This window comes from Bombus affinis, chromosome 6, assembly GCF_024516045.1.
Source record: "Bombus affinis isolate iyBomAffi1 chromosome 6, iyBomAffi1.2, whole genome shotgun sequence".
In the NCBI taxonomy this organism is placed as follows: Eukaryota; Metazoa; Arthropoda; class Insecta; order Hymenoptera; family Apidae; genus Bombus; species Bombus affinis.
In genome coordinates, this window is record NC_066349.1 from 17,365,767 (window position 1) to 17,392,239 (window position 26,473).

The 26,473-nt window shown below is 39.6% G+C and overlaps 3 protein-coding genes and 1 long non-coding RNA gene across 15 annotated transcripts in view; 1 reads left to right on the top strand and 3 right to left on the bottom strand.

Annotated features, from left to right (window-relative positions):
• The window catches only part of LOC126917657 (uncharacterized), a 31,143-nt gene extending 17,690 nt beyond the window's left edge, over nucleotides 1–13,453 (bottom strand). Inside the window, exons 1-3 of one of the 8 annotated variants that reach the window (XM_050724785.1) lie at nucleotides 13,100–13,453; nucleotides 10,321–10,653; nucleotides 5,172–5,243 (exon numbers count right to left, since the gene is read on the bottom strand). In XM_050724785.1, coding sequence (XP_050580742.1) covers nucleotides 5,172–5,243; nucleotides 10,321–10,471 — 223 coding nt within the window. In that variant the 5' untranslated portion in view covers nucleotides 10,472–10,653; nucleotides 13,100–13,453. Of the gene's footprint in view, nucleotides 1–2,159; nucleotides 3,952–4,140; nucleotides 4,253–5,171; nucleotides 5,244–5,386; nucleotides 5,412–10,320; nucleotides 10,654–10,943; nucleotides 11,171–11,205 lie in introns of those variants that run through there. The other 7 variants (XM_050724786.1, XM_050724784.1, XM_050724789.1 and 4 more) reach the window with 7 other exon arrangements.
• Nucleotides 13,454–14,050: 597 nt separating this feature from the next.
• On the bottom strand, nucleotides 14,051–21,372 carry LOC126917677 (phosphorylase b kinase gamma catalytic chain, skeletal muscle/heart isoform). Of its 2 annotated transcripts, XM_050724834.1 has the most exons (9): nucleotides 21,223–21,372; nucleotides 20,347–20,516; nucleotides 19,985–20,269; nucleotides 19,817–19,907; nucleotides 19,585–19,721; nucleotides 17,023–17,120; nucleotides 16,607–16,690; nucleotides 15,704–15,862; nucleotides 14,051–15,614 (listed from the first exon to the last, which is right to left on the bottom strand). In XM_050724834.1, exons 1-9 carry the CDS (start codon nucleotides 21,312–21,314, stop codon nucleotides 15,480–15,482), a joined length of 1,251 nt encoding a protein of 416 aa, XP_050580791.1. In that variant the 5' UTR covers nucleotides 21,315–21,372; the 3' UTR covers nucleotides 14,051–15,479. The 2 variants fall into 2 exon arrangements, with proteins under 2 accessions (XP_050580791.1, XP_050580792.1); XM_050724835.1 differs by lacking the exon at nucleotides 16,607–16,690.
• Nucleotides 21,373–21,559: 187 nt separating this feature from the next.
• On the top strand, nucleotides 21,560–22,878 carry LOC126917686 (uncharacterized). The gene is made up of 2 exons (XR_007711028.1): nucleotides 21,560–21,697; nucleotides 22,359–22,878. It is a non-coding gene; the product is annotated as an uncharacterized LOC126917686 (long non-coding RNA).
• LOC126917669 (coiled-coil domain-containing protein 93) lies at nucleotides 22,020–25,798 on the bottom strand. Of its 4 annotated transcripts, none has more exons than XR_007711022.1 (14): nucleotides 25,559–25,797; nucleotides 24,991–25,104; nucleotides 24,821–24,915; nucleotides 24,651–24,762; nucleotides 24,418–24,576; nucleotides 24,149–24,337; nucleotides 24,027–24,077; nucleotides 23,862–23,966; nucleotides 23,550–23,767; nucleotides 23,144–23,460; nucleotides 22,941–23,061; nucleotides 22,750–22,834; nucleotides 22,203–22,543; nucleotides 22,020–22,130 (listed from the first exon to the last, which is right to left on the bottom strand). XR_007711022.1 is itself a non-coding variant. In XM_050724818.1 (14 exons), the coding sequence occupies exons 1-14, from the start codon at nucleotides 25,607–25,609 to the stop codon at nucleotides 22,111–22,113; spliced, it is 1,791 nt and encodes a 596-aa protein (XP_050580775.1). In that variant the 5' UTR covers nucleotides 25,610–25,797; the 3' UTR covers nucleotides 22,020–22,110. The 4 variants fall into 4 exon arrangements, 1 of the variants encoding a protein (XP_050580775.1); XM_050724818.1 differs by having other exon boundaries at nucleotides 22,390–22,543; XR_007711023.1 differs by lacking the exon at nucleotides 22,750–22,834 and having other exon boundaries at nucleotides 22,390–22,543; nucleotides 25,559–25,798.
• Between the last annotated feature and the right edge of the window lie 675 nt (nucleotides 25,799–26,473).

The window sequence follows — 26,473 nt, forward strand, 5'->3', positions numbered from 1 at the left end:
TGGCAATTTTGCGAATCGAACTCGTGAATCGAATTGGCGATCGAAAATGTACCGTCCTTTGTCGTATGGAGTCTGCTACCGATAACGTCATCGATAAATAAGAATTTCGCAAGCCATATTCGCCAACCGCTTAAATTAAAAAGTAGAGAAAAGCGGCGACTAGATGGCGGATTTTCACGCGCGTTCGTAGTTTTTGCGATAGAACTCGGAAAGTAGATCTTGGATTATGAAAAGAGAGCTATGTATATTTTCGATATCTTACACAGTTTTTCCATATTGCGCGCATTTTCTACAATTTCTCGTTTTCAAATTTCTCGTAAATGCATAAAGATTCGCTGTCTAGCGACGATGTTGCAAATATCGTTTTTCAAATTCACCATAGATTTTACCGTTATTTTTGGCGTTCTCTTGCGATAGACCGTCTTGAAAACCGAACATCAATCGCGTTCTTACGAAATTGAGAAATTAAAGAAAAACGGAGTCGATCGATTTGGCTTATGAAAAGCTCGATTATCGTTAATACCACGATATTATCTATAATACGATATATCTATAGATCGAATGCAATTAACCGCGTAAAGTATACGTTGCGTACAACGTAATTGGTATGATCGAATCAATCGTAACTGGAAAAACTTGAGATATTTCGCAGCGCTGGAAGGCGACATTTACGACTATGTGGTACGAGAGACACATCTAACGATTCATTTTTGCTAAACAGCGTGCATCGAATATGCATCGAACTGGTATGACGTAATTTGATAAAGCAGGCGAGTCGCGCGTGCACGTTGCTCGGGTCGCCAATTGTTCGATCGCTTTAATAAAATCGAACGATACGGTGTACGTAGCCGTATCAGAGATCACTGCTGTCTTTTTCTATAAAATTTACTCTTTTCTCTTCTCCGTTTCGATCGATGGATGTACGTACGACATACACAAAGGTTAAGCAATTACATTTGCGATATTTTACGACTTAGTAAAAGCAAGATTAATAAACTTAATAACCTCTCGTAAACATTTCCGAGATCAACGAAAACTAGTAGTCCCGTCGTTTTACGATGAAACTGATCTATTTACGATTAATTACAATTACCTAGAGCTGCGTTTCGATGCCCGCATCGGCCCGATATACACAGCGATCAAAAATGCGACTACAAAGAAAGAATGCCGAATACATACGCCTTACCTGTTCTTGTTTCAGCTGTCTTACCAAAAAGATCGGCGGACGCAACGACCCGAAGAATTTCGCAGCAGAAGTAAGCGGAAATTTGCATTTCGATTCCATTGGTTCGAAAAATAACAAAATATTCAACGAAAGAACAATAGCCAGATATAGCGTGAAATATGCGGAACGATACAAGGCCACGATTATTGCCCGTTACGGGTCGTTTCTTAACGAGCCTCTTCTATCGCGCCCATTCGTTCATAAGCGAGGAAACACGGGACAAACGTCGAGCTACCCCTTAACGAACCCTGAAACACGCTCCTAATCGCGTTAATCACGAGTACCACCGCTCTTTCTATTCATCATCGATACGATGTTTTCTAACTACAAAGAGCAATTCATCGATAATAAACGCATTTTATCGGCTTTATCGCGTCTTCTCGACTTTCGAATAAATGTATCGTGATCGTTGCGCGGTTCATGCGTGAAAACATGCCCGCCTCCCTCGCCGCATATAGTTATAGACCGCTGTAAAAATAAAGGCAAATAAAGAAAGAAGTAGTCAGCAACTAGTAGCGAAAAATTTGACTCGCACCAAATTTTCTGCACTTTCAAATTTAATATAATTATTCAATAGTTTTTGGCAGAAACGTCGAATCGTTTCTCGGATAACCTAATTCCTTTTGATACGTATTTGGAAACTTTTGCCGCGATCAATTTGAATAATCTTCGACGATCGCGTTATTCGTCCGATGATCCTCGGTAATCGTAAGTTGGATTAATTAGGACGTCGCATGGAATAAATTTCGCGAAGGTGAGCTACGATTGTCAACGGTTCGGACGTTCGCTTAATCTCGAATTATGCAACTTGAACGCGGTGAAACTTTACTGTAAAGAAAGAATGGTCGGTGGAGCGACTGAAAATCCAAGGCGTTCGATTCGAGAGCGAAAGGCAGACGAGAAATGGGAGTGTAGAGGTAAAAGTTTGGCTCACCGAGCAGATAATGTCGTATCCATTTTTTCTTGGGCGGGGGCGGCATCCAGCTGCGTACCGGCTCGTCGTTGACGACCACGTCGATTATACCGACGACCTGCGTCGGCATCAGACTATTCGCATCTCTCAGTCCGTTTACATTGTTATTCGTCTCGTTAGCGATGTCGATCGCACGCTGCGCTCCCGCAGCTTTGACCGCGTTCAAATTCATACGAGGTTGAACCGCCGCTGTGCCATCCGAAACCAACAGAACTCCCATGTTCCCGACGAGCACACGCGTTCTCGCGCACGCTGCTCTCTGCTGCGTACAACACGCGCGCCAACGAAAAAGAGAAAAAGGAAAAATAACCAGCACACGGATACACATGCACCGATTCACGCGATCGACGTATGGACGTTCCTCTTGCCTTTCCGTACATTCAAGCGACAATTTCTACGATCATTTGCGATGCTGCCCGATAATTTTCTACTCTATAATCGGAGATCGGGTCGGCGATGCCTCCTCGTCACGCCCGCGAATTTGCCATCAGGACAATAGCGAGATCGCGTTCCCTTGTGCCGCGGTCGGGACAGTATCCTCCTCCGCGGCCGCAGTCAGTACTACGACGACGGTTAAGGTCCGAAGCAAGAGAAGAACGAGGCGTACGGCGCTACGAGCGACGACCGGATCAGAACGTACATGTACCGCACAGCACAGCCGTAATTACCACGATAACTTTCCAATATACATAGATGCCGATGGCTTTGGAACTTTCTTCGATAGGAACTTGGATCCGTATGCGTGCACGGTTACACCACGGTGAGCAGCTTCCCTTTAACGGCGACGAACGAATGGCCTGGTAATATATACGAGGTAGATAAACACGTCGTTGCTCGGTGGTCGGGTTTTCGAGAACGCATAGCCTTGCGACGACCGATAAAACTGTCGTCCAGGACGTGTCGAACGGAGCGGTCGCTCGAAAAGAAGTGGAAACGACCGGGAATGCGAAGCGCGTGGAAAAGAGAGAGGGCTGCGTCACAGTTTTATTTCAGAGAGGGGAAACGGTTACGACGAATGAATACGACGAGGTCGCTGTTTATACCGGCAAGAAAAAATCACAACTTTCGAAACATTCGCGACACCGTGTCTCGTGCGTCGTGGTGTCGCGTTCGACGAGTCTCCTTGTGCGCCCCAGTCTCCGCGGGTTCAAAATTCCTTTTTAACTAACTAACGTTGACAGTTTCGATATCCAGAAATCCTTGATCGAACATCCTTGTCGATCAACATTCGTCTCGACAGTTTCATTGCTCGTCGTTCGACTATATTCTTCGATTTCGCGATTATATATGGTTACCGACGTCTTCGAAACGCGACGGTCGATGCCCATTTATCGAAATCAATGTTCCATCGACTTATCCATGTTCGATTTAGCTTGGAGAATAGCCGTCACTCTGCCAGACAATATGCGTAAGATTTCTAGAAGTGTCGATCGTGCGTGAGCAAATCCAAACACACTATCCTAGATCGCAACACGGCTATGGATTACTTATTCGACGGATCGCACTTGTGTAATCGCGGCTGATAAAGCGGCGTCTCGAGTATCCGTGTATCTGCAACAACGACGCACAACCAGACCAGCGACCTTTTGCGCGTATCTAACAGCCGGTCTGACTTTTCATGTATGTATGTATACGCGGCTCTACGACTCGCTCCTCTAAAACCAATCTATATTATACGACACGACGACTCCGCCAGCTTGATAACAGAGACTGCAAGGTCGATCGATCAACGAGTATCGCGTCAGTATGTCCTTCTTACCAATTTGAAAACCGATTTAAAGAAACAACGACCGGTCGCTCGTATCGATCGTTCGATCGCCCGTGTAATTTGCTAAACGAAGGAATCTCGTAACCGCGTGAGTCGCGGGTGCCGACTGAAGTCTAAACGTAAGTGCCACCGCCTCCAACCTGAGGATGACGATCCCCTGTTCCCTTACCCCACCTCTTCGGCCCGTGCACGCCACCAGTGGCGACGGCATGGCAGCAGCGACGCCGACCAATCTCCTCTCGACCCTCCGCCGCCGCTTTCCGTCACATCTCCGTTCGCGCGAGAGCTGCCTCCAGTCACCCGCGACACTCTGTCCTTGTCGCCCGAAGGCACGCTGTCTATCTCTTCGTCGGAATCCTTCTCTATGTGTGTATATATATATGCATATATACATATATACATGCATACACACACGCATATATATGCGCGCGCGCGCGCGCGCGCACACACACATACACACATGCAAAAGTACTATGTACGATGCACGACGTGTTGAAACTCGAAACGGCCGCCGCGAAATCGCGTGTGCGTTTCGAAACGTAATCGGAGCGAACGAGAATCGTTAGCCTCGCTCGACAACGAATACGCTCGATGATAGAGAAACTCGTCGACGTAGGTGACAAAGAGGGAGAAATACGGAGAGAGTCGACGACGTTTCGATTGAGTCGTTCGACTTCCAAACGCGTTCCAACGCAGGCTCCTTTATCTCCCTGTTCAGTAACTGTTACATACTTGTTCTTCCGTGTTCGTTGGCACGCAACGGTTGGTTTTAAAGAACGACTGACGCAGTGCCCCGTCACGTAGAGAAACTGGATCCTCGTCGATCGTCGACAGATTAGGAATCGAAGGCGATCGCGTGGAATTGCTCGAACCCAGTGAATTATGCATGATCGCCGTAATAGGCAGAACAATCGATTACTTATTTAACACGACGCACGCGTTTTGTCTGTGCGCAGCGTGTCTGTGCGATTCGGAATGGCGAAAAAAAAAAAAAAACAGTTATTGTGCGCTCTGAATTTTGTAGCTAAGAATACACGAGGCCTCCGACTGCGAGGACGCGCACATTAATATGCAATATGCACGCGTGTCCGATTGTGCTCGATCGAGGCATCGAATCAACGTGTTTTCGACCCGCGTCGCATTACTTCGTTTCAACTGAGATAACATTCCTTAAATACGTAATGTTTCTGTTTTGGCACACTTACCGTCGATAATCAGCATCTTCTCTTCGCAAAATAAGTCATCTTGCTCTGTACGTTCCCGCTTTAACTTGGCACCTAAAAACGTAATAAGAAAAATCGATAGTTTCGGATGAAGGAGAAGAAAAAGAAAAAGATCGATAAAATGTTTGGTAAACGTTAATTATGATATAAGCCAACGGATCGTAATTGTTACGGTTCTCCTTAAAAATGCAACGTGCCCCTTTCCATCCCCTACGCGCAATGTCACCGATAAACGCGGCAGGCAGCATGCAGCGGCGAACAGGAAAACAGTGACTGACTACCGGCGGCGCGCCGGAGCGCAGCACGTCACCGTTCCGTTGCACTTCCATCGCGTTCCTGGTCTCGATCCTTCGTTAGATTTTCTTCGATGCATCTCACCGCGGCGTATAAGCGTATAAGCTTGAATCCACAGGTCGATAAGGTATGAAAAATTGAAGGAGGCGCGTCTGCACGTGCTAACACGGTAGGGGAATGGACAAGGATATTCCCCTAGTTTAGCAGGGTGAGCGGCAACGATAGATCGAACGGTGTGGTGGGGAAAAACGAAAACGCCGGGGAATACCGTCTCGCTTTATCTCTGTTGCTCCCTCTTTCACCGGGTCAGCCGAGGACACGGCAACGTCGCAATTGATCAGAACGCCACGCGGCCGGACACGCGTGGTGGGGGCTTGCCGGGGACAAGGCGCATGCGCACTCGTGCGACTCATTTGCCCGCGTGCTCGTTCGCCGACACAGTGCACCGCTGCGTTCTGCTCCGTTTTACTTTGCCCTTATTTACCCCGTTCTTCTCTACTCTAACCCACTTTGTTTTCTCTCAATCTATTCGATCGCCGATCGAATTCATTCGTCTCTATCCCGTTCGCGTTGTTTCAACAGCGAACGCGTGACCGAAGGTCCTTCTAGAAATTACTCCTGTGTTCGTTTCGCCTATTTTTCTGCCACGCAATTCATCCTCTCGTACGTTCGTCCTCTATTTTCCCCCCTTCGCGATACAGACTCGTACAAAGTCAGCTAATCTGCGCGTATCTGCCGATAGTGTGAATGTTCGTCGGTAACGACCAGTGGGTTACGAGCGCCCCTACGACAGTTTACAGAGCAGCGCACAACGCACTCCGACCGATGCTGTGCGGTAGGAGTGGTTAGCGATGATGTAGCGGTCGATTACAAGCTTAAAGTCCTGGGATAGTCAAGCGATACCGGTTTTAATGCCAACAGACTTTAGTACACGCCGAAGCTTCGTCAAAGTATTATTCGAATAAAAAGAAAAAGCTACCTCGACGCCCAAAAAATGCGTAAAATTTGCATATCCAAGGTCTTTGAGAAATTTCGATCGGGTTTAAAATCAATTACGCGTAACCATGGAGGAAAATTAAATCCCTCCAACACATAGGTACTTCTCTCTTGGGATCTACGCTTCGCACGCCTATCGTGCTAAACACGCGCACGCTATGTGCGTTATGAAGTTGTAAAGCTGAATTGTAAAGCATCGTTTAAGTACACGATAGACAGACTTAAATTATCGTTTAATGCGCATTGCCTGTTATATCACGCACCACCGTGCCAGCGAGCACGCGCAACGCGGTAACAGACCGGATGCGCGGAGATAGGGAGCGAATTACAACGTTTAAATCATCCGTATTACGATCGTGTTCGTGTGCGAGACCGGTATATACTCGTGGTTTTCCACTTTATAAGCCGGTATATATCGAACTCGCACAACTTTCAATTCTTCTTTTACACATTTACGTGCTCGTAACTTTTTCATAGATGAAGTCGTTAAAAAACTGATCGTTCATTTTATAAAGACAACGAAGAAAATGCATCGTTACAGAGTGCAACAAAGGTTTTATTGGAAAATCATACGCGCGTATCTTTGGAAGGAATTTCGTTTCAACGCATTTATCACCGAGTTACTCGATAATGAGTATCACGCTCGATAACGTTGTCAGTAAGAAAATCAAGCCGCAGGGATAAAATTGAGGCGTATCGCGAAACGCGCATTTTCCCGTCTCCTGTCGCATTTCAACCGTGCGCACAGAGGCGTGACCGTGAAAACAAGGGATCGATCCCCCGATACGCGTGTATATTCATCTTCCTTTAAGATTTCATCACGATCCACGGGTAAAATAGACAAACGCAACAATACGTCGGTATTACATACGCTCGTTATATACCGTACCATCTTTCATTCTATTGTATCTCTCTATCCACCTCTTTTCTTTTCCTTCTCTCTTTAATAACTGCAGAAAAACTCATATCTCTATAAGATAGAGATATCAATCGTTCCCGATCTTTATACTACATCTTATATGCGACAAAAAATGAGCTTCTCCCAGATCGGAGGATTAATGTCAGATAAGATTTATACATCGCCGATATACAAGGATGAACGAATATAGATAGCACCGAATGTCTCGTCCGTAGCACCCAAATTTAAACTGCCTTTTGCCAGTTCACCTGACACGTTCATTGAGACGCGCGTTGACGCGCACGAACCCACGAAACGGGAAGATCGATCTGACCTGTATCGTACGTATATTTTTTTTGCCCGCCCGCCTGCCTGCCTGCCTGCCTGCCTGCCTGCCTTCCTTCCGCGGACGTATAAAGCACCACGCGTGGCTACCTGCGCGATCTCCTTCATTCCCCCCTCTCCGCCGTTCCACTTCCCTAACCGGAGATAGCCAGTGTCCACTGCGTGTTTCTATGTACCGTGTGTGGCAGTGTGCGCACCAGCGGCGCACGCTCGAGAATTGCTGCTGATCGTAACGAACCGCGCGATAAATCAGATGCGTGCGCGATAACGATGGAAAAAGCTGCATGAATATCGCGCGAGTGAGACAATAGCGAGAAAAAGCGTGGTATCGATACGCGAAACGACACGGGACGGTAAAAGGGAAAGAGATAGAGGACCACCGACGAACGGACAGCCAGAGGTGTCCTGCTGGATTGCAGTGAAAAGGAGGAGGACGAGTGCAAAGAAACGCAAAGATAAAGGGCAGGAGCGGTAGGAAAAGAGAAGGCGCGCTGGCAAACATAAACGACCGTGTACAAGTAGGTGGCGCGCTCGTGAATGAAGTACAAAAGCTGCCGTAGTTTCTAGAGTCAGTGACCGGGGGTCCTCTGACTCCCCACTATACCTTGGTGTATACAGGTTCGTTCCTACCGTCATCGTCACCGTAGCGCACCACGGTCACCATCGTTACCCCTCCAAAAGCGATATCGCGTATCCCCACCTCTCTAATCCACCATCACCTCTTCCTCCCGCCCCTTCCGCCCTTTCTCCTCGTCTCAGCTCCCTGGCGCAGCGTCTACCCCCCGCGGTTCCCCGCTACAAGCTAACGTATACCCTTCCCTCTACGTACGCTCCCACCTAAGCCTAACTTCCGCCACCCTTTGCCTTTATACGTGCCCAGTGGCCTCTGTACGTGCACGTTTCTGATGGCTGGTTCACGTTGGATCGTCGACCAGAGGGGAACCCGATGCATACGGTCAACTAAATCGCACCGCTCCACCCCTGCTCGCCCCTCGCTCCATTCCACTCCCACTCTCTTTCTCTTTCTCTCTCTTTCCCTCTCTCTTCTTTACCTTCTCTCTTGACTTTTCAACCTTCTATCTCCTTGAAACTTGTAAACACTTCGCCTGACCGCTTGTCAATCGTGATACACTTTCACGCAACGATATTAACGCGAAAAGCCTTCGAGTTTAACGTTCATCGCGAGATAATGTTTAATCAATCCGCGCGCAAACCGACTGGCGATAAAAAAAAATTTCTGAGAAAAATGCGGGTGTTCGCAAGTTCCGAAATTTCGATATCGCGCGGATTATAATAGGAATTGACGTAAAAGATAATCGAGGCGAGGACTTTTTATCGCAACGGATCGTATTAGCTGGCGGAACTACCGGTTCACCTCGACAATGATCGTATAACTCGTAATCAGCCACGCAGCGACTGGTTTAGCGATTTTTTCGCGAAACTTTATCGCGACGAATCGTTTGACTCGGGTAAAGTCAATGTAATCGTAGAGAAAGAGACCGATGGCATAGTGGCGTGCCGTCACCGCGCGTTTCGTGCTCGCCGAGAACTCTTTCGCGTGTGCTAAGACTCGCTTTACAGGATCGGTCGGTTGAGTCATTGACCTGGGAAAACGCGGGAATCAAAGGGACACGACGATGGTACCCCTCGAGCGATCGACCGAACGCTTTTGCGATTATTATCGCGTCAACCATCTAGCTCTAACGTGTCTTCGTTACCCCCTTAGAGCCATCACCGAGCTCGTTAAACAGAGAAACCTATCTAAAAGATGTTTCATCGAGATAGACCGATAACTCGAACAGAAATGCAGGAGAAATTCGTACGTGGATTTTGTAGCACGATTTTTTTTTTTTTTTTTTTTTTTTTTTTTTTTAATGGAACTTTCCAGCGCGTAACGCGTAAAAGTCCGTCAACCTGTTTGAGAATCACTGTTGCGAGGGAAATCATACCTAATTTGGAGGCGGTGAACGCATGGGTCATCGCGTGCTATTCGCATGTACACTGCAGTGTTTCTCATTCCCCGCACACGTATTTTGCAATTATATTTTTTCTTTGCGAGAACGTTAACGATCGCTTTTTGCGATACCGTCCCAATGCCAATTCCTATTCTAAGCTCATAAAGCAACTCTTAGTTTCGTAATATTTTTTCGAGTATTGAGAAAACCATTCTGCTACAAAGTACCATAGGGCTATTTCTCGAAATGATACGCGATCATCGAATCTATCGTTATAGTTGGACACTGTGACAATAAAAAATTTAAGTATAATATAATTAACAGAAGTTTGCATAAAAAATTCCCAAATCTTCAAAGATCTAACAGAATAAGTAAAATAAGTAAACCAATAAAGTATACCAAAAAGAAACAAACGCTTCTAACTTTTCTCCAAATCTATATACTTTTGCGATTTGTTTCAAAGCTTATTTCTTACGTGAAATTCGCGTTTGAAGCAACTTGAACTTTGTATTGTCACTCGTTCTTGCATGGAACGAGCATCAAGCCGGTAGAAGATTTTGAGGAAGCAATTCGCAGCGTTAAGCTATTCTACGTATTTGTATGTATTGTGAACGGTAGCCGAAAAGTGGCGCGTGGTACTCACCACGTGGCTCGTTGGAGTTGTGATGGTTGGAGTGGGGAGCTACAGCGAGCGGATGATCGGAGGAGGAGGAAGAGCTGCTTGCGAGGCGCTCCCTCGTTTTCTCCTGCTGCTCGACGAACCGCGCTGCTTCCAGCAACGTTTCCAGGCTCATCCTGACGTTGCCGATTCGCTCCACGACGAGCTCTGTTCCTTTTCAAGATCCTTCGGGAGATTGAGACTCTGCGATCGGACCGTCGATTCCCGTCGCCGGCTGCCGAGGACGAAGAAGTCGAGAGCCCGTTCTCGTGTCTCAACCCTCCTCTTTTTCTGCTGCTGCCAGCCGCGGGTGGCAATCTACAATCCACGAAATACAAAAAATAACCATTTAGTTATACTGAAAATGCACCGGATCGCAGTGTCACTTCAGAGCGAAAGGTGGGGGTACGTAGCAACTCGTTGGATCTTGATTTGTCGACCTTGGCAAACGCGAAAGGAGAAGACATATGTAATAACGTAAATACTCGCGTTCGTTTCATCGTCGGCGATTTATTTAATAATCAGCGTATGATACACCAAGAAAGAGGAAGAAAGCCAATTAACTGGACATGGTACGACACTTAATCGACGCCACGGCAAGTGCGAACCTCTGTTACCGTGAAAAAATTACACATGTCACATCTTCTCATTTATTTTGCATGGACACGGCTTCGGATCGACCAACAAACATTTCAACTGCATGATCGTTATTTTTCCTCAACGTTTGACGCTTTGTTGTTCGATAATATTATTAGCTTCTTCGTACGGAGCTGCAGACGGTACGGACACGACCGGTGTCTGAGTATACGTCACGTGACGTACGCGTGACGTAACGCAGTCGCGCGGGAAGCTTTATCCCCTCCCACGTACCGTCTTCGTAATACCTCACGGAGGAGGTGCGCAAGCGCAACGTGCGCTTTCCTGGAGCACAGAGCATTAGCACGCATCTCGAGTTCCGATCGCTGGAAACAATCTAACAGTCAAAAAGAAAATAACGCAAAGAGACGCCGTTCATATCGTTCATAATATATATCTCGCTGTTCACTGCTCGAAACTCGGTTGCGAATGTAATGTAATGTTACAAAAATGTTGTTCTCCATCTATCATAATCTTGATACTGATGAAATAATAAATTGTAAAGAAAATCTTATGCATGATATACAAATTTTAGATATATTATATGTAACAGCATTACTAGATTGAAGATTGTTTGACATGACAAACGATAAATCGGTATGCTTATGTATTCTTTATGTTTACGTGTTATCTATTATAAACATTAATGAAAGAAACAAATTTCAATGAAATAATCAAGAATGATAAAGCTAGACATCCCAAAAGTATATAAGGAACAGAAATTTGGGAAATTTCAATCAAAAAGAAGTTGAACTAGATGTTGTTAAATGGAAAATTATAGAGTGCACTTTACACTTTTGTAATGGTTAAACATTCACTGACACTAAAATCATAGTAGAGCATAAGGAGAAGATACGCAGTGGTTTTAGGAGGCGTCGTCGCATCTTAACGAGTTGGATTAATTTTCCTGTGATGTAGCGTCGATAGCAGAAACGAGAGTCGTTACGTGGCGTTGGTACGCGCAAGAGCGTATTCGCGAATACAAACAGAGTAGAGTGTATAGAGTGTAGAGTGTATAGAGTGTCGTGGTGCGGGTAGTCCGAGAAATCAGTGAGCGAAGAAAAAAGGTTGACGAGACAGAGGCGGGAAAGGCGACGCAGAGAAACGAGGTTCCGCCGCTGATTTGAAAAGTAGATATATCCCGGGCAATGTAATCGCGAAAGCGTACCACGATTACAAGCGGATACAATTGCATTCCATAGTAGGCGCAACCATGCAAAAATAGGAAAGAAGAACACGATGCACTGCGTGCTGCGAGTTCGAGTAAAAGAAAGGCTCTGTCTATCGAAGAGTATACGAAAAGTCAAGAAGCGTGCCGTAGACCGAACGAGCTCCTTAAACTGACAAAGCGACACACACGTTAGACGGGCGACGCACGCACCGTTGGCCAATAGGAGCTTGCTATAACGTGACGTCATGAGTTGAAGTACCGTGCGATTGGCTAGGTCTATTATGGCACGGGAAACACGCCACGCAACCACCTATACACATGTTAATTAAATAGGCGATAGTTCTGACGAGATAATGTTCCGCGGAGGGTTTTAAACGGGCGTGGTAACGCCAGAAACCGCTGGAAAATAATCAGGAACTTACAGGTACGCCACCAATATATTTCGGTCACAATGGAAACACGCTGGAACCCACTTTCACGGTAGAAATCAATTTCTTGCGAGAATTTCAACGATATTTCTCCTGTCAAATACGCGACACATGAGGAAAATCACAAGGCACTTGTCAATTTTTGAACAGCGGACGATCTCGCGACGTTTTACGATACACGACGGTTATAACCTGATCGATCTAGCGCGTGGCAGAAACATTTTACAAGTGCTAACCACTGCGCATCAACAGCCATGCTTGCTTGGCCACGATTCACGTGTCTGGGGCCCGAGGTATAGACCAATCAAAGCGCGGTTCATGACGTCACCTGGCTGTATCGACCAATGAGCGCGGCCCATGTGACGCAGCACTCCGCTGGGCGTGTAAGAGAAGTGTCGAGCTGCTGTATATTGCTCGTTAGTTGGTGCACTTTTTTCCTGATTTTCTCACGTTTTCTTCGGTACCATTGCGAAAAATCTATCGAACCGAGGTCTCGGAACCAGACGATATCTTTTACGAGCACGCTTACCTTCCGGTGGACGCCAGAACGGACGAATATCGCGACAATCGTACACAGCACACCCGACACCCGGCTCGCCCGGGCAAACACTCACTCCGATCTCGGCGGCGTCACCCTCTGCCACCTTTTGTCACGTTCCTTCTCTGTCACATGGATCGGACCTCTACGCTGTTGCCACTTCTACCATATAGAACCATACAGTTCATTGTTTACTTTTGCGCGCGCGCCAAAACCACGTCCCGTCACTTTTTCTTACCTAATTCCCTACCTTTCCTTTTCCTTTCTTTCGATTTGCACCAGATACCATTTTTAATACTCTGTCAAATCTTTGTCACGCAATCAAAAGATCATTCTACTATTCTACTAAATATTATTTGAATTAATAAAATTTTACTTATGTTTGTAAATAAATAGGTTTAACATTTTTCATCGATTTAAAAGTGTACGATCATTTAAAAGATAATCATAACAATTCGATGTCCTGAAATATGGTATACACACTTTTAATGCTGTGTAATTGTACAAAACGTTTTTAAGCTATATACGTCTTTACTGAAACAAAAATGTTATTAATAAAAGTAAACCGGAGATATGTTTAGCATCTATATTTAAGAGAAATATGGATTAAAAATAAATATAAAGATTAATGTTCATCGTTGTTTTGTAAATTATTATCACTATATATATATCTCATAAATAAAATTAGCTCAAGTTAGTTTTAAGTTAGTATAAATGATAATGCGTTTAGTATAAGATCATGGCTTGGCTTATCTGTAAGAGAGTCAATCGAAAGCCTTGTAATCCCATGACTATATATCATAAATAAAATATTTGCAAGTATTATAGAAATACATTTATACGTGCACTTGACCTAAAATATGAAATTTACTAAATTTATATAAAATACGTACAATCGCAATTGTTTTCTAACAGAGAGGAATGAAAATATAAGGTATTAGATATTATTAAAAATATTTTACTTTGTATACATTTTGCACAAAATATATGTAATATATAATTTTAGATATTTACATACATTTAATTATTACTTGTAACCTTCTAAATGATATATAAAATTCAACTCACTGTAATTTGCTTCGTTATTAAAAAGTTGGTAATTTTATTTTCCATGAAAAATTGATTTCATATATATCTTTTCTTCCTGCAATTTATAATCTAAAACAAATTCAGCAATACAAAATATGACTAGAATTTGCACAAAATATTACATACTACAATCTACATACAGATCTCAGTAAATAATATTATCGTGGAACACATTTTCTTTCTACGAATACGAAGAAATTTATAATTCTAGATTTTCTTTTCCTATCGATTTTTCTAAATCCTTCATTCATTATATGTATATTCTTGATTAATTTTTATACGACTTCAATTCCCGTACGTTAATTGTAAGTATTCTAAATGACGTTCAACTTCTGTTTGTTATTGAAAATATATATTAAGTATTTAAATATGAAGAATATGCATATACGTCAAAGTTGGTACAAATTTAATTTTGTATGAATTGCTGATTTGTAATAAATTATATGTGTGTTACTTACACAATTGTTGAATACACTTAACAAAAATGTACAAACTATAAAAAAATAGGTGTCATGGAACAGAATATGTCGTGTTGTTACGTTTGTACGTATCAGCACCGTCATTTATATTTAATGATCATTTTTAAATCCTATTTCCTTCTCTAGCACATATAAGAATTTATTTAAACTTATTCGATATTTCGATATAAGTTATTTTATGTTATATCGTACTACGAAAACAGCGAAAAATACTGTAAAGAAAATTATTACAGATTTAAAACGGAACATTCAAAACATAGTTTCACAAACTGTTTTCTGTGTAATACTTCTTCTAGACGAAACATAGTTCTAAGGTGTGATACTAATAATTTACAACATCATATCACTATGCAAATTGTTCACAATCTTTAGCTTTTCTTTTAATCTTGCATATAATTCATATTTACTGTATGTTACTATATTTTAAAAATAATAAATTAGGCTTAATATGATAGGCCTTAGAAACAAATAGCATTTAAAACTCTTTTTTCACAGAAGGAATTTAAAAACTAAATAATCCAGTTGCTTCTTTGGAACATTTAGAATAATTAAAACATTATATGATTTACCTTATGATACTGCACATTCAATAACAAAAGTAAACAAATACTTTATAGTTATGATAAAGATCGTCTAAATAATTACTTGTATTACAGCCAAAATTAAGAAAAACTTTTATGTAAGTTATGTATTTTTTTTTTTTTTTCATTTTTTCTTACTGAATATTTTCTTTAGATACTGTAAATGTCGACTAACATAAGAAGTAACAATTTTAACTAGATAATGCTTCGTGAAAGCATTAGTTATCTGCTCAAATTACTAACATAGAGATGTTTAAGTTCTGTCTTTGGCGTATTTTCAAAAAGCGCAGCTCGATTTTGCCCCTCTCCTTTCTTTACCCAATGACCGTAAACTCTGAATGCACAACCATCGATAACCTATAACAAAAATTACGCGAATATTATTTCATCAATCTATGGGATAACGAGCCAATGAGTAAGACATGCTAAGAAAATAGGAAAAATACCTTCCGCAAAATTTTGATCCTGTAAGGGTCTGTGCACGCTACGTGAGTCGAAAGAGGTTCAGGTGTACTATGGAGACGCTTAATACGAACGACCGCGCGAACACAAATAATTGCTAACTGGAACTTTTTCCTTGCATTAAATGATTTTGCCTTTAATTCCTGTATAAAAAGTAAGAATAGATAAAAACTTTGAAAATGTTTACAGTCTATGTATAATTAAATATTTCGATCACAAAAGTGTTATTAAACGCAATAATGTTAATATGTTAATGCAATGTTAAAACATGTATGTTACATACATATGCGCTGCATTCAGTGGAAAGGTAATATTAGGATGTGCATAATAAAGTAATAGCATAGTAAACAGGTGTTATAATAGTAAACAGCGAATGAATGCCATCTTAATTTTACCAATCGAGAAGATGGAAAGTTCTTTGAAAACTAGCAGAAAGTGATATAGAATAAAATAGGAGCCATATTATATGTAGATAAAGCTTCAAACATTGCATTTTTATAGTAATTTTTCGATATAACATGCAAACATTGTAATTAATGCATCTTTATTATTTGAATTATGTTTCAATATTGAGTCACTTTACATGCATGCTGTGCTTTTTCTCAAATATTACGATGTATCAATTATGCGTTATTATAACCGATGGAGACAAATTTATATTCGTTGCTCCCTAAGTATACAAAAATATTTTAATGAAATAATATATGTCGTGAACAAAAACAAAAATAAAACATAATACATATAGATATCATTATTCATTTTGTTTAAGTTGAAACGTTAATAAAAGTTAAAATGTTAATTGTTATTTATGAACATATTACATAAAGGTTACGATAAAAAGAAAACAACATTTAGTGACAAACAAAATAAAAACAAAAATAATTTACCAAAGCTAACTGAGATATCCTACTCAGACGCCGCGAATTAGTCGATAGCGAACGTTTTAAAGGAGCGATGTCTTGATCCCATAGCTGTAATTCCAATAATTTTCCGTTTATCAGAGTAGTAAGACTTTCTTCTTTTATTTTAGGAAATTATTTTCAGATTAATCATATACATATGTAATTTATTAAATTTTCTAATATAAACAGAAATTTGCGTAACAATGTTTGATATTTTATAAAAGCATGTCACTGTGAATATAGGCAGTTGAACATATAAAGCAAACGAATAAAAACAAAAATAGAAGTATAATACAAATATTTCAAATTCGTGGAACAGTAAATATTTCGTACATATTCTACTTCCTTTGCTTATATATTTATATATCACGATCATGTATATATTATGCTAAAATACTTACCATTGTATGGAAAAATGAATGTTCCAAAGCTTCTTTGATGCTAATTCTTTTCTTGGGGTCAACAACTAATAATTTTCTTATCAGATCTTTCGGAGCTTCTGAAAACAGAATAGAAATTTAATTACTATACAAAATTTATAAATATTGAAGATTATGTTGTAAAATCAGAAACTATATCGATACATTGACACGTTGAATGCCACGCCAGTTTTACGATGTTTGGCCGTGGCGCCAACTTTTTATGATCAACTTTTTATTATGCAATACATATAATGTTGAAATCATAATTGTATAATCATAATTAATGAATTTACCTCACTAAGGTCACCGCTGACCCCCATCGCGCTATAGTGCAATTTCGCTCGATTCATTTATTTTTTGCGATTATCAATTATCTCGTCTTGTTTCTTTGCGTTGCTAAATAATTGTCCTATGTTGTTACGTCCCAGGACCTACCATAAACCATAATTCATCCCTCGATCATAATTATTCGGATTCTCGATAATCTTAAAGGATCGTCACAAAATTTGGCATTTTTTACTTTACTTTCAAGGCCCTTAATTGCTATCAAACATCTTTCAAGTCGAAACGTTCCTTAGCGTTATTGTTCATTAAGGTAAAACAAGGAAAAAGCGGTTTTTTCCCATGTTCCACAGCCACTGGTGGGGAACGCGTATAATAGATTTATATTTCATATATAAACAAAACTATTTTTATACGTGTTATACTGCATTAATTTCGTTACGCCATTGTAGTAACGATGGTAATAATAAAAAAATTTATAACTATTGACATTTGTTTAAATTATGTATTTCTACTAATCTTGGTGCGATCATCGGTGACTCCTACGGCGTTACGGCCAAGTTGAGTGCCGGTTACCGGTGACCCCCTCCCCTCTCCCCCATGGCACTCAACGTGTTAAGAAACGCACATACAACAGCACCTTCGTTATTTTCTTCATTTAGGAAAATAATGTTTATCATGTTCAAAGGTTTGACAATAACAACTATTGTCTTCGATATATTTTCCTTATATGTACCAACTCAGCGAGGTGACACATTTTTGACGATTACTCACGATGATATTATCATGGATTATAATTTATGCTTGTTGTTGTTACAATTCAATGACAGAGAGATAAAATTTTATGTCTGTGTGTTCGATCATTCGCGGAGAGACGCGGTCGTGGTAGATCACGCCTACGAGAGTCGTAAATTTTCGTTACGATACGATAATCGACGCCACGAATCAGTCGATCCCCTATTTCGGTTAAGATAATAGAGGTGGTTGAAACGATGATAACACTGTATTAACAGATTAAAACGTACACTTTATTTCAACAACTTTGTAGATTTAGTACTTACGCGTGGTGCACGTAGATGTGTTCTCAGCGAAGTGTAAACAACAAGTTAAGATGATAACTAATCAAAGAACAAACCAGTCAAGATGATGACTGATCTAAGGATAAAAAACAAGTGAAGTTTAGTGATGACGCTATAGCGGAGGAAAACTATCGATGGGTGTGCCTAGCGCACGGGACCATCGAATTCGTTGATGGCAGTTTTCGTTAGGAAATTGCTGCCAATTGGATGAGAAAAAGGCTGGTGAGTAAGGATCGGTGCTGGCCGCCTCCGATCGAAGGTCGCCCCTGGGTAGCATTGTACATGGGAAAAACCGCTTCCCTGTGTTCTCTCGGAATGGGCAATCTAATGAACAAATCTACGGAATACTTCAACTTAAAAGATAATCTTATGGCCTGAAGGGCATTAATTATGAAAATGCTAAGATTTATGATGGGCCCTTAAGACTGTCGAGGGTCCGTTACAAGGGTGTTTGTTGGTTGGACATCTTGCCCGAGTTATGGAGTCTTATTTGCATAGAGAGTCACGAGTCGTAACTCTGTGTCTTGCACAGATGTGTACATTTTTCAATACTCTGACTATCGTGTATCGTACCGTGGCGGCACTCGACAAGCCAAATACCACCTCTCGACACTAACTAGCGTCGGACGACGGCAGCGCAGTGGTTACCCGGGTTCGAGTCCCGGCGACCGGAGTCCGATTTTACTCCAAGGCACCAAAAAACGGAGGAAAAATCAGCAGTACCCTCGCAGCGACATCTACAGCCCCTAGTGACAATTACTCCGGTCGAGGTCCAGCAATTACAACTATCACGCACGGACAATATATGTCACGCATACCCACGCCTCAGTATCAGATTTAACTTTTAAAAAAACCTATTGTCTATTTGCTTATCATAATACGATAATTATCGCTCCAATTATAAACGAAGCAATATAAAAAATATATTACATACTTCAAAGAACAATTTCATAGAACTGTGTATACGTATCTTATAACTTCCAATGTATGATCGATAGTATCCATCTTTTACAATAGACGAAATTAAATTAAAAGTCTCTGAAAATGATGCGTACAAATACATGCATTACGTTAATTAAGCACAAGTTTATTCTGCATACCACAAGAAACAATATTTTTCCACTGTTTCCAAACACAAACTGTTATTTCTTGTAAAAATTATTATATACACAATAGGTACCTGTTATGTCCGCCCATTCAGGAGATGTAAATGAATATTTTCCTTCCATAATATTTCTAAGCATGACCATTTGTTTCCTATGCCAGAAAGGAGGACAACCAACTAATAAAGTGAACATAATTACTCCACAGGCCCATCTGAAAACAGGCAAACGTTAGTAACAATTTTATCCTTTATTAAGACGATTGGTATGATCGTAATTATATTCCCTCGTTGTGTTTCATCAACTTACATGTCAACTTCATGCCCATAGCCTTCCGCATTTTCAAACATGTTGCACTTCAGCACTTCTGGTGCTAAATATCCAGGAGTGCCACAAAGATCTGAAAAAGATGTTAATAGATTTCTATAAATTATACAAATTTTAATAATATATTTTAATAATTTTAAATATACGTACCATATAATTTGTCTTCAGCTTTTAATAATCTAGCAAACCCAAAATCAGTTATCTTTACGTTTAAATTATCATCAAGTAATATATTTTCTGGCTTTAAATCTCTATGCACTATTCCTTGATTATGTACATGTTGAACACCTTCGAAAACTTGTCTCATAATATAGCGGGTCTTTTTTTCTGACAGAGCAACAACAGACGTGAGGTAGTCAAATAGCTCACCATTCTTACAAATTTCGAAAATTAAGAATATGAACGTGCTAGATTCAAAGACATCGTGTAATTCAACTGAAAAAACAAATTTCTTATAGGAAAAGTGTATCATAAAAATTAATTTTATCTCGCACGAAATATTGTATACTTACTGATATACGGATGACCAGCTACTCTACGAAGAATTTGAACTTCTTGTAACGTAGCATCCTTCATGGTATGACCATCTTCGTTAGTTTCATTACTAATATCTATGATTTTAGCTGCATACTCTGTGCCAGTTTCTTTTTCTATACATCTTCTCACAGTGGAAGATATTCCTCTGTAAATATCAATGCATTATTTAATTCGTACTTAAATCAACGTGGGACCAATTAGTTTTAGTTGAAACCTGTTTTATTAATAAGAGTAACAAGAATAAGACTGCTGAGAAGTGATGAAACATACATGTATCTCTGTAATATTCTCTCGTGTTTATCTGTGTACAGTGAAATTTTTGTACTCAAGTTAGTGCTAATCGAATATAAATAGCTTTCGAATAATAATTATAATATATAGATAGATTGTTATTTAATACCAGTGGTTTTATGATACTAAAGTAATGTAAATTCTCCTATGATCTATGTAACGAAACGTTTCACAGATTTTTTAAATAATACAACGATGACTAATGTTTGACAGGAAGGAACGTCCTATTCTTGTACAACGTTTCGTCAATATTGTAACCTGTCCTGTATGTTGAACGAGCATTTCGTAAGTTTACAAGTTTCGTTGCTTTGTTAATATATATACGTACGAAGAACTATCAGTCAAATTGAATGTAATTTAATTCCGAGAAATTATATAATTGTACAGATTAGTTTGTTAGATTATTCAGAAATTGCGAATTCCTCGATTTATTTATCGCGATACGTTAGAATCGAATAACAAAAACGTATCTATTCTGCTACGCGCGTATTTCCTAAATATGACACATAAAAATAGTAAGCTATGTTTCTTTTTCCACATCGAGATATCACGTGACGAACCTTCCAAGGATTTCTTTGGGCTCGTACTTCGCATAGAATCCTTTGGCCGCATCCTTGTCTGGCAAGAGATCGTCTCCTTCGTCTTTTGCCATGTTACACGCAATATTTCTTTCACATAAATCACATTAATAGCCACCGCGTAGATAGCACATGTTTCTTCAATTTAAAATGAACAGGAGTTTAAAAGGATAGTTTTTGCACCCGACGCGATTGTCATATTACGTGTCTATTCCAGAGTATTACGCTGGATATATGATACATTCTAAAAAAAGACGTTAAGAAAAAGATCGCTGATCACTGATCACCGTACGCCGATAATGGCTACGATAGATCTTCGGCCAGACCAAGAAAACACGTGAACACATAAGCACTGTGAAAGGAACAATGGCGATAGCCAATATAAAGTAACGAATGAAGAGGGCTCTGGCGGCGTAACGAGGAAAACACCGACTTGCCAAACGTGAAAAAGAAAACAGTAAGTAGCTATCTATTATTGGACTGAAATTATTGTTCCAAGGTGTGTATATATTATATATCGTAAACATCTATACTCTTTGCCGTACAAGTACGTCATGTGACTTTGACGTTTTACTATTTTAAATTGTACGACTACATATGACCGTGGTATCTACAATGCTACGAATTTTTTCGTTTAATTACGACTTCAGCTTCATAATCGCGCAAATACATTTTTTGAATCGAATTTATGGATATATCAGATACATCATTGGCTACTGTCTCGATAAAGATTGATATATGTATAAGAATAACACGCGGGAGGTGAACGGAAAACCACATTCCAGTGAGTTCATATATATTCTTTCTCATAAGATTAATATTACACGGAGCGAAGGAATGGTTTCATTTAAAAGCCTCCGTAACAGCGAATTACCCTTTCGAATATGTATCTAAAATAACAGGAATTTGATATGTATTAATGGTATGTACATGGCGTGAATATAAATAGAAGACACCGCTACCTCGCTTGCTCCTCGCAGTCTTGCTCTCAATGTCGAGACTTAACTATTGTACCATTCGCATGACGTATCCATTCCTTCGACACAATTTCAGCATCATATTAATAACGAAATAAAAAAATCGTGAGGCAAAAATACGAGGATCCGATATGCTTTTAGATAAGCGGAAATGAAATCTGTATCTACGGACCCCGCAGTTGCGCGAGCAAGGCCTCATTTTTACGACATTCAATAGTGAGTTGTCTGACCGCAGCGACGTATTTGCGTTGTTGTTCTATCAGAGTGACCAGTTGCCGGCTAAGTGCATCCCTCCTATTTTTTTCGTCAGCACATCGTTTCTCCACCTACATGAGACACGATCGTGTTATTAGAATGTAGCAAAGCTTCTTGTATTTTATTGCCAACTTAGGATTAGATTTTAAAGACCGATTTTTAAGTCGAATAGTTTATATAGAGATATACTCATTTGCTGCGACAATACTTATAATTTTTGAAACGCAAGTTTTACGGAATAAATTGTAAAAATTACTGTAGAAAATATATGTTTCACCTTCGCCTTATTGCGTTTTACGCCTGCGACGATCTCATCGAATTGTTTAAGAAATTGCTCTTTACCGCTTGTTGATGCCATTGCTCTGGTGAACACAGTGGGGGCAAAAAAAAAAAAAAAAGAGAGAAATGCAACAAACAACCGTTATCGATGCATAACATGTGTAAATATAAAGTTTACCAATTACTTACTCATTATAATTATCTTGGATCGAATTTAGTAGTGATAATTCCTTGCTTAAATAAACTTTTGTATCGTCCAGAGTATTGTACAATGTGTAATATTGTTTTGTTTCTTTATGTTTTGCCGAAACTGAAAATTAACGACGATGAGAGAATATTTGGTGCACGCGATGAGTAAGCGAATGCCGATGTATAAAAATAAATTGGCAAACCTTGATTATAAAGTTCCATAAATCGTCTTTGATATTGCGTAAGTTCCGAACGACCGGGAACATCGTCCAATTGTCTGGTTAGGGATGCAATAGCTCTATTCTTTTTAGCTAACTGCAATCTGACTTTAGCGAGCGCTTCCTTTTGCTGCTCGTACTCCTTTAAGCGATCTTCCTCCTCTTCCGATGTACCATTTTCGATTTCTTGTAACTTACCTTTCAAGAGATTTAAATCGGATTTGCATTGTTCTCGGAAATTATGTTCTTGCTCCTTCAAACCATCGTGAACTAAAAGAAGTTCTTCCAATCGTTTGTAGATACTAAACAAATAACATTTCGTTTTTATTCAAAAGTTGCTTAGCGATTATAAAGATATAAAACCGTAAAAGTATAATAAGAAGATAAGTGCCTATCGTTTTCATTGATATCCATTTCCTCTGCTTTCTTTAATGAGCGCTCGATAGCTTGCCGCTTTGTACGAGACTCGTTAAGTTTTTCAATTAATTCTAAATGCTTAGCGGATAAAGCATCTTTCTCTTTCGTTAATTTACGAACACGATTCTGAAGCGCAGCTCTTTGATTCTCTAACGCAGTCAAAGCTGCTGAAGAATTCGTGCCACTAGATTCCTGTGGTTATTTGTATATACAGAAGGTGATTTAATTACTTAGGTCTGTAATGAATATTGTGTATCGTTTAAATTTAAAATTGGAAAAGATTTACCTCGGGTTGGGAAATCGACATGGTCGCATATTTTTCAGTTACTTTGGCAATCTCTTGGGCTTGGATACCAACGATATTACCTACGGCTACTACGCTTAAACGAGCCTGTATGAATCACAAATAATGAGCGTCTATCGTACCGATCATAATGATACAATTACTCACTGAACTTTCTTCTATAGCGGCTAGGTTCCCAGCTAATTGATCTGTATTTTCCTATGAAAACAAATTTGATCCAGTCTTCGTTAAACACTTATTCGAAAGAACGTTATTTCAAAACGGTTTACCTTTTCCTTTAGCTCCTCTTTATTTTCATTTTCTTTGACATCTGTCGAAGCAATTTCAGCGGACGGAGAAGCAATTTTTATAGAATACAAAGGTGCTTCGTACTCCAGAACAGTACCAAGAAATTTAGTAGATTCTTCTCTTTTAACATCATCTTTATGCTTAAAAAGACGTCGAGGTTCGTACGATTTCTATGAAAAGATCGTATCTCCGATTATTTAGATTATAAATATCTCTGCCTAAAGAAAAATTCGAAAATAACGTATCTTACTTTAATCAAGTGAATACTTTTTATTAAATTTTCTTTGCCGGTTTGTGCTATAGACGAATCTTCAACGAAGGAATGCTTTTTGTGAAATTGACTTAAAGCAAACGATCGTACAAAATCTGCCGTTTCTTCTCGCGTTTCCATCGAACGTTTAACCAACCACTAAAATTTGTCGTCGGTTATTAAAATAATGTGAAAAAATTAAAAGCTGAAATTCGAGAAAACGAATCAGTCACCTGAATAACAGGGAAGATATGAATGCAATCTAAGCCCTGAATTTGATGTGGTTCTATGCGATATGGACAGTTCATTTTGGGTAGCATAGCTACAATTTTTTCGGTCAATGAACTGTAATATAAAATATATAAGACATTGAATATTTCAAATGTTTTATAAGTTTACTTACATTTTTTGGCCTATAGTAAGATTTTCTCGAAACAATAAATCGATATCCACATCGAAGTTACACGACTCTATACACCACGTCATTCCGCCAATTACCTAAATGTTAGGATAATATTTGTTGGTCTTAGTATGTTCTTTACAACAGTCGAAGGGAATTCATTTCATACGTACTTTATCAAAATTCGATAATCCTTTTATTCTGGCTCGAAAATAGCCTGCTGCGAGAAGTAAGTCGATAATATCTTGAAATCTTTTCGTCTGTTCTTCATCTTCGCGAACATCGGCCTGAAAATATTTTGCAATGCATTTTCGATCGAATTTCATTCTTTATTAGGTCGTATTTTCCCGCTCTCCGTTTAGTACGCGGTTACTGGTAGAGCTAATTTCCGACAGAGGGCTACCAGCAGAAAGAGAGAGAGAGAGAGATGGCCGGTTATAATTTTTAGATTAAAGTATTTAAACCAGAGATAAATAAAGAAATATGTAAATGAAGATGTTATCGAGGCATATTAAAAGATGAAGATTAAAATTTGAAAATAAATCGGATATTACTAAAAGTAAAGCATATAGTAGAAAGTACTAGGAAGCAATATCGCATGCTCCATTATTGATATATACAGTGATAAGGACGCATTGTAAATAAATAAATAAAGTCGATTAGCTTGTTTGTCTCCTTTTTACGAACCTTGACCAGTGATTTGTTAATTTATCTATACCTAGGACTGTTTTTTGAACATACCTCGGTTGTTTCAGAGCTTCGTGATAATCTCTTTGGTACGTCGTTTAACATGGTTACGTTCCCTGAACCATGTAAAGCCGAGCTATCAATATGCACTGAATATATCTCGAACGAATAATTAATGTTTCTATTTGATAATATTCAAGTTGTATGGCATTCTGTCACTTAATAACGTAAGACTATTGTTGTCACTTTAGCCATTTTGTTCCCCTCACGCCTCAAAGACGATCTTTAAGTCGAGTTTCTATGTGCGTTCGAACGATAGTTTCCGCTTTTTAAACAGTTGTCAATGTACAGTAGTATGAATTAAAACTAAGATATTACAACTAGTTGGAAATATAAAACATTGGTTCTTTTTAAATTTTATTTAACGCTTTATAAAAAATACACTACGTTTATTGGTTTTGTTCTAAATGGATTTGGAATACAAATTTGAAGATATAGATATCGTTCCTTTTTCTCTAAATAAAGTATATATGTACGTAAATATTTTTGAATAAGTATGTTAAAAAGCCTCGTTACAATAACCCGATGCAACAATATATTTTTAATTTTGGTTTGAGGAATAAGAAAAGAAAACTTGGCTTGGTTTTCGTAGTGTATGTATATCCAAATGAATGTTAATTTTTAAGCGATAGTAAAGAGTGGAATTGATTTATTATTGTAGCTTTCGTAATTGATCGGTCTCACCCCCCCCCCTCTCTCTCTCTTTAAAAGATGGTATAAAAGTTATTAAATTATTATATAAAACGATAACAGGAATTATCGCGAAACATAGAGTACGTGGAACAAGAATTACTAATAGCGGAAAACTGCTCGTATCTCCTATTCAATTTTTTCAATTATCTCCTTTTGTGCTCCGAAGGAATTTTCCAGACATACGAGTTAACTAGAATTACATGTTATTTGAACGGT

Coding starts and splice junctions, on each gene's coding strand:
- LOC126917669 (XM_050724818.1), bottom strand. CDS start 25,609: ATGTTAAACGACGTACCAAAGAGATTATCACGAAGCTCTGAAACAACC. Junction 24,338..24,417: donor AAAGTATTCACTTGATTAAA/GTAAGATACGTT, acceptor ATCTTTTCATAG/AAATCGTACGAACCTCGACG. Junction 22,544..22,749: donor TAAAACGCAATAAGGCGAAG/GTGAAACATATA, acceptor TGTCTCATGTAG/GTGGAGAAACGATGTGCTGA.
- LOC126917677 (XM_050724834.1), bottom strand. CDS start 21,314: ATGGCAAAAGACGAAGGAGACGATCTCTTGCCAGACAAGGATGCGGCC. Junction 19,908..19,984: donor AGCTGAAGACAAATTATATG/GTACGTATATTT, acceptor CATCTTTTTCAG/ATCTTTGTGGCACTCCTGGA. Junction 15,615..15,703: donor GGATCAAAATTTTGCGGAAG/GTATTTTTCCTA, acceptor TTTTTGTTATAG/GTTATCGATGGTTGTGCATT.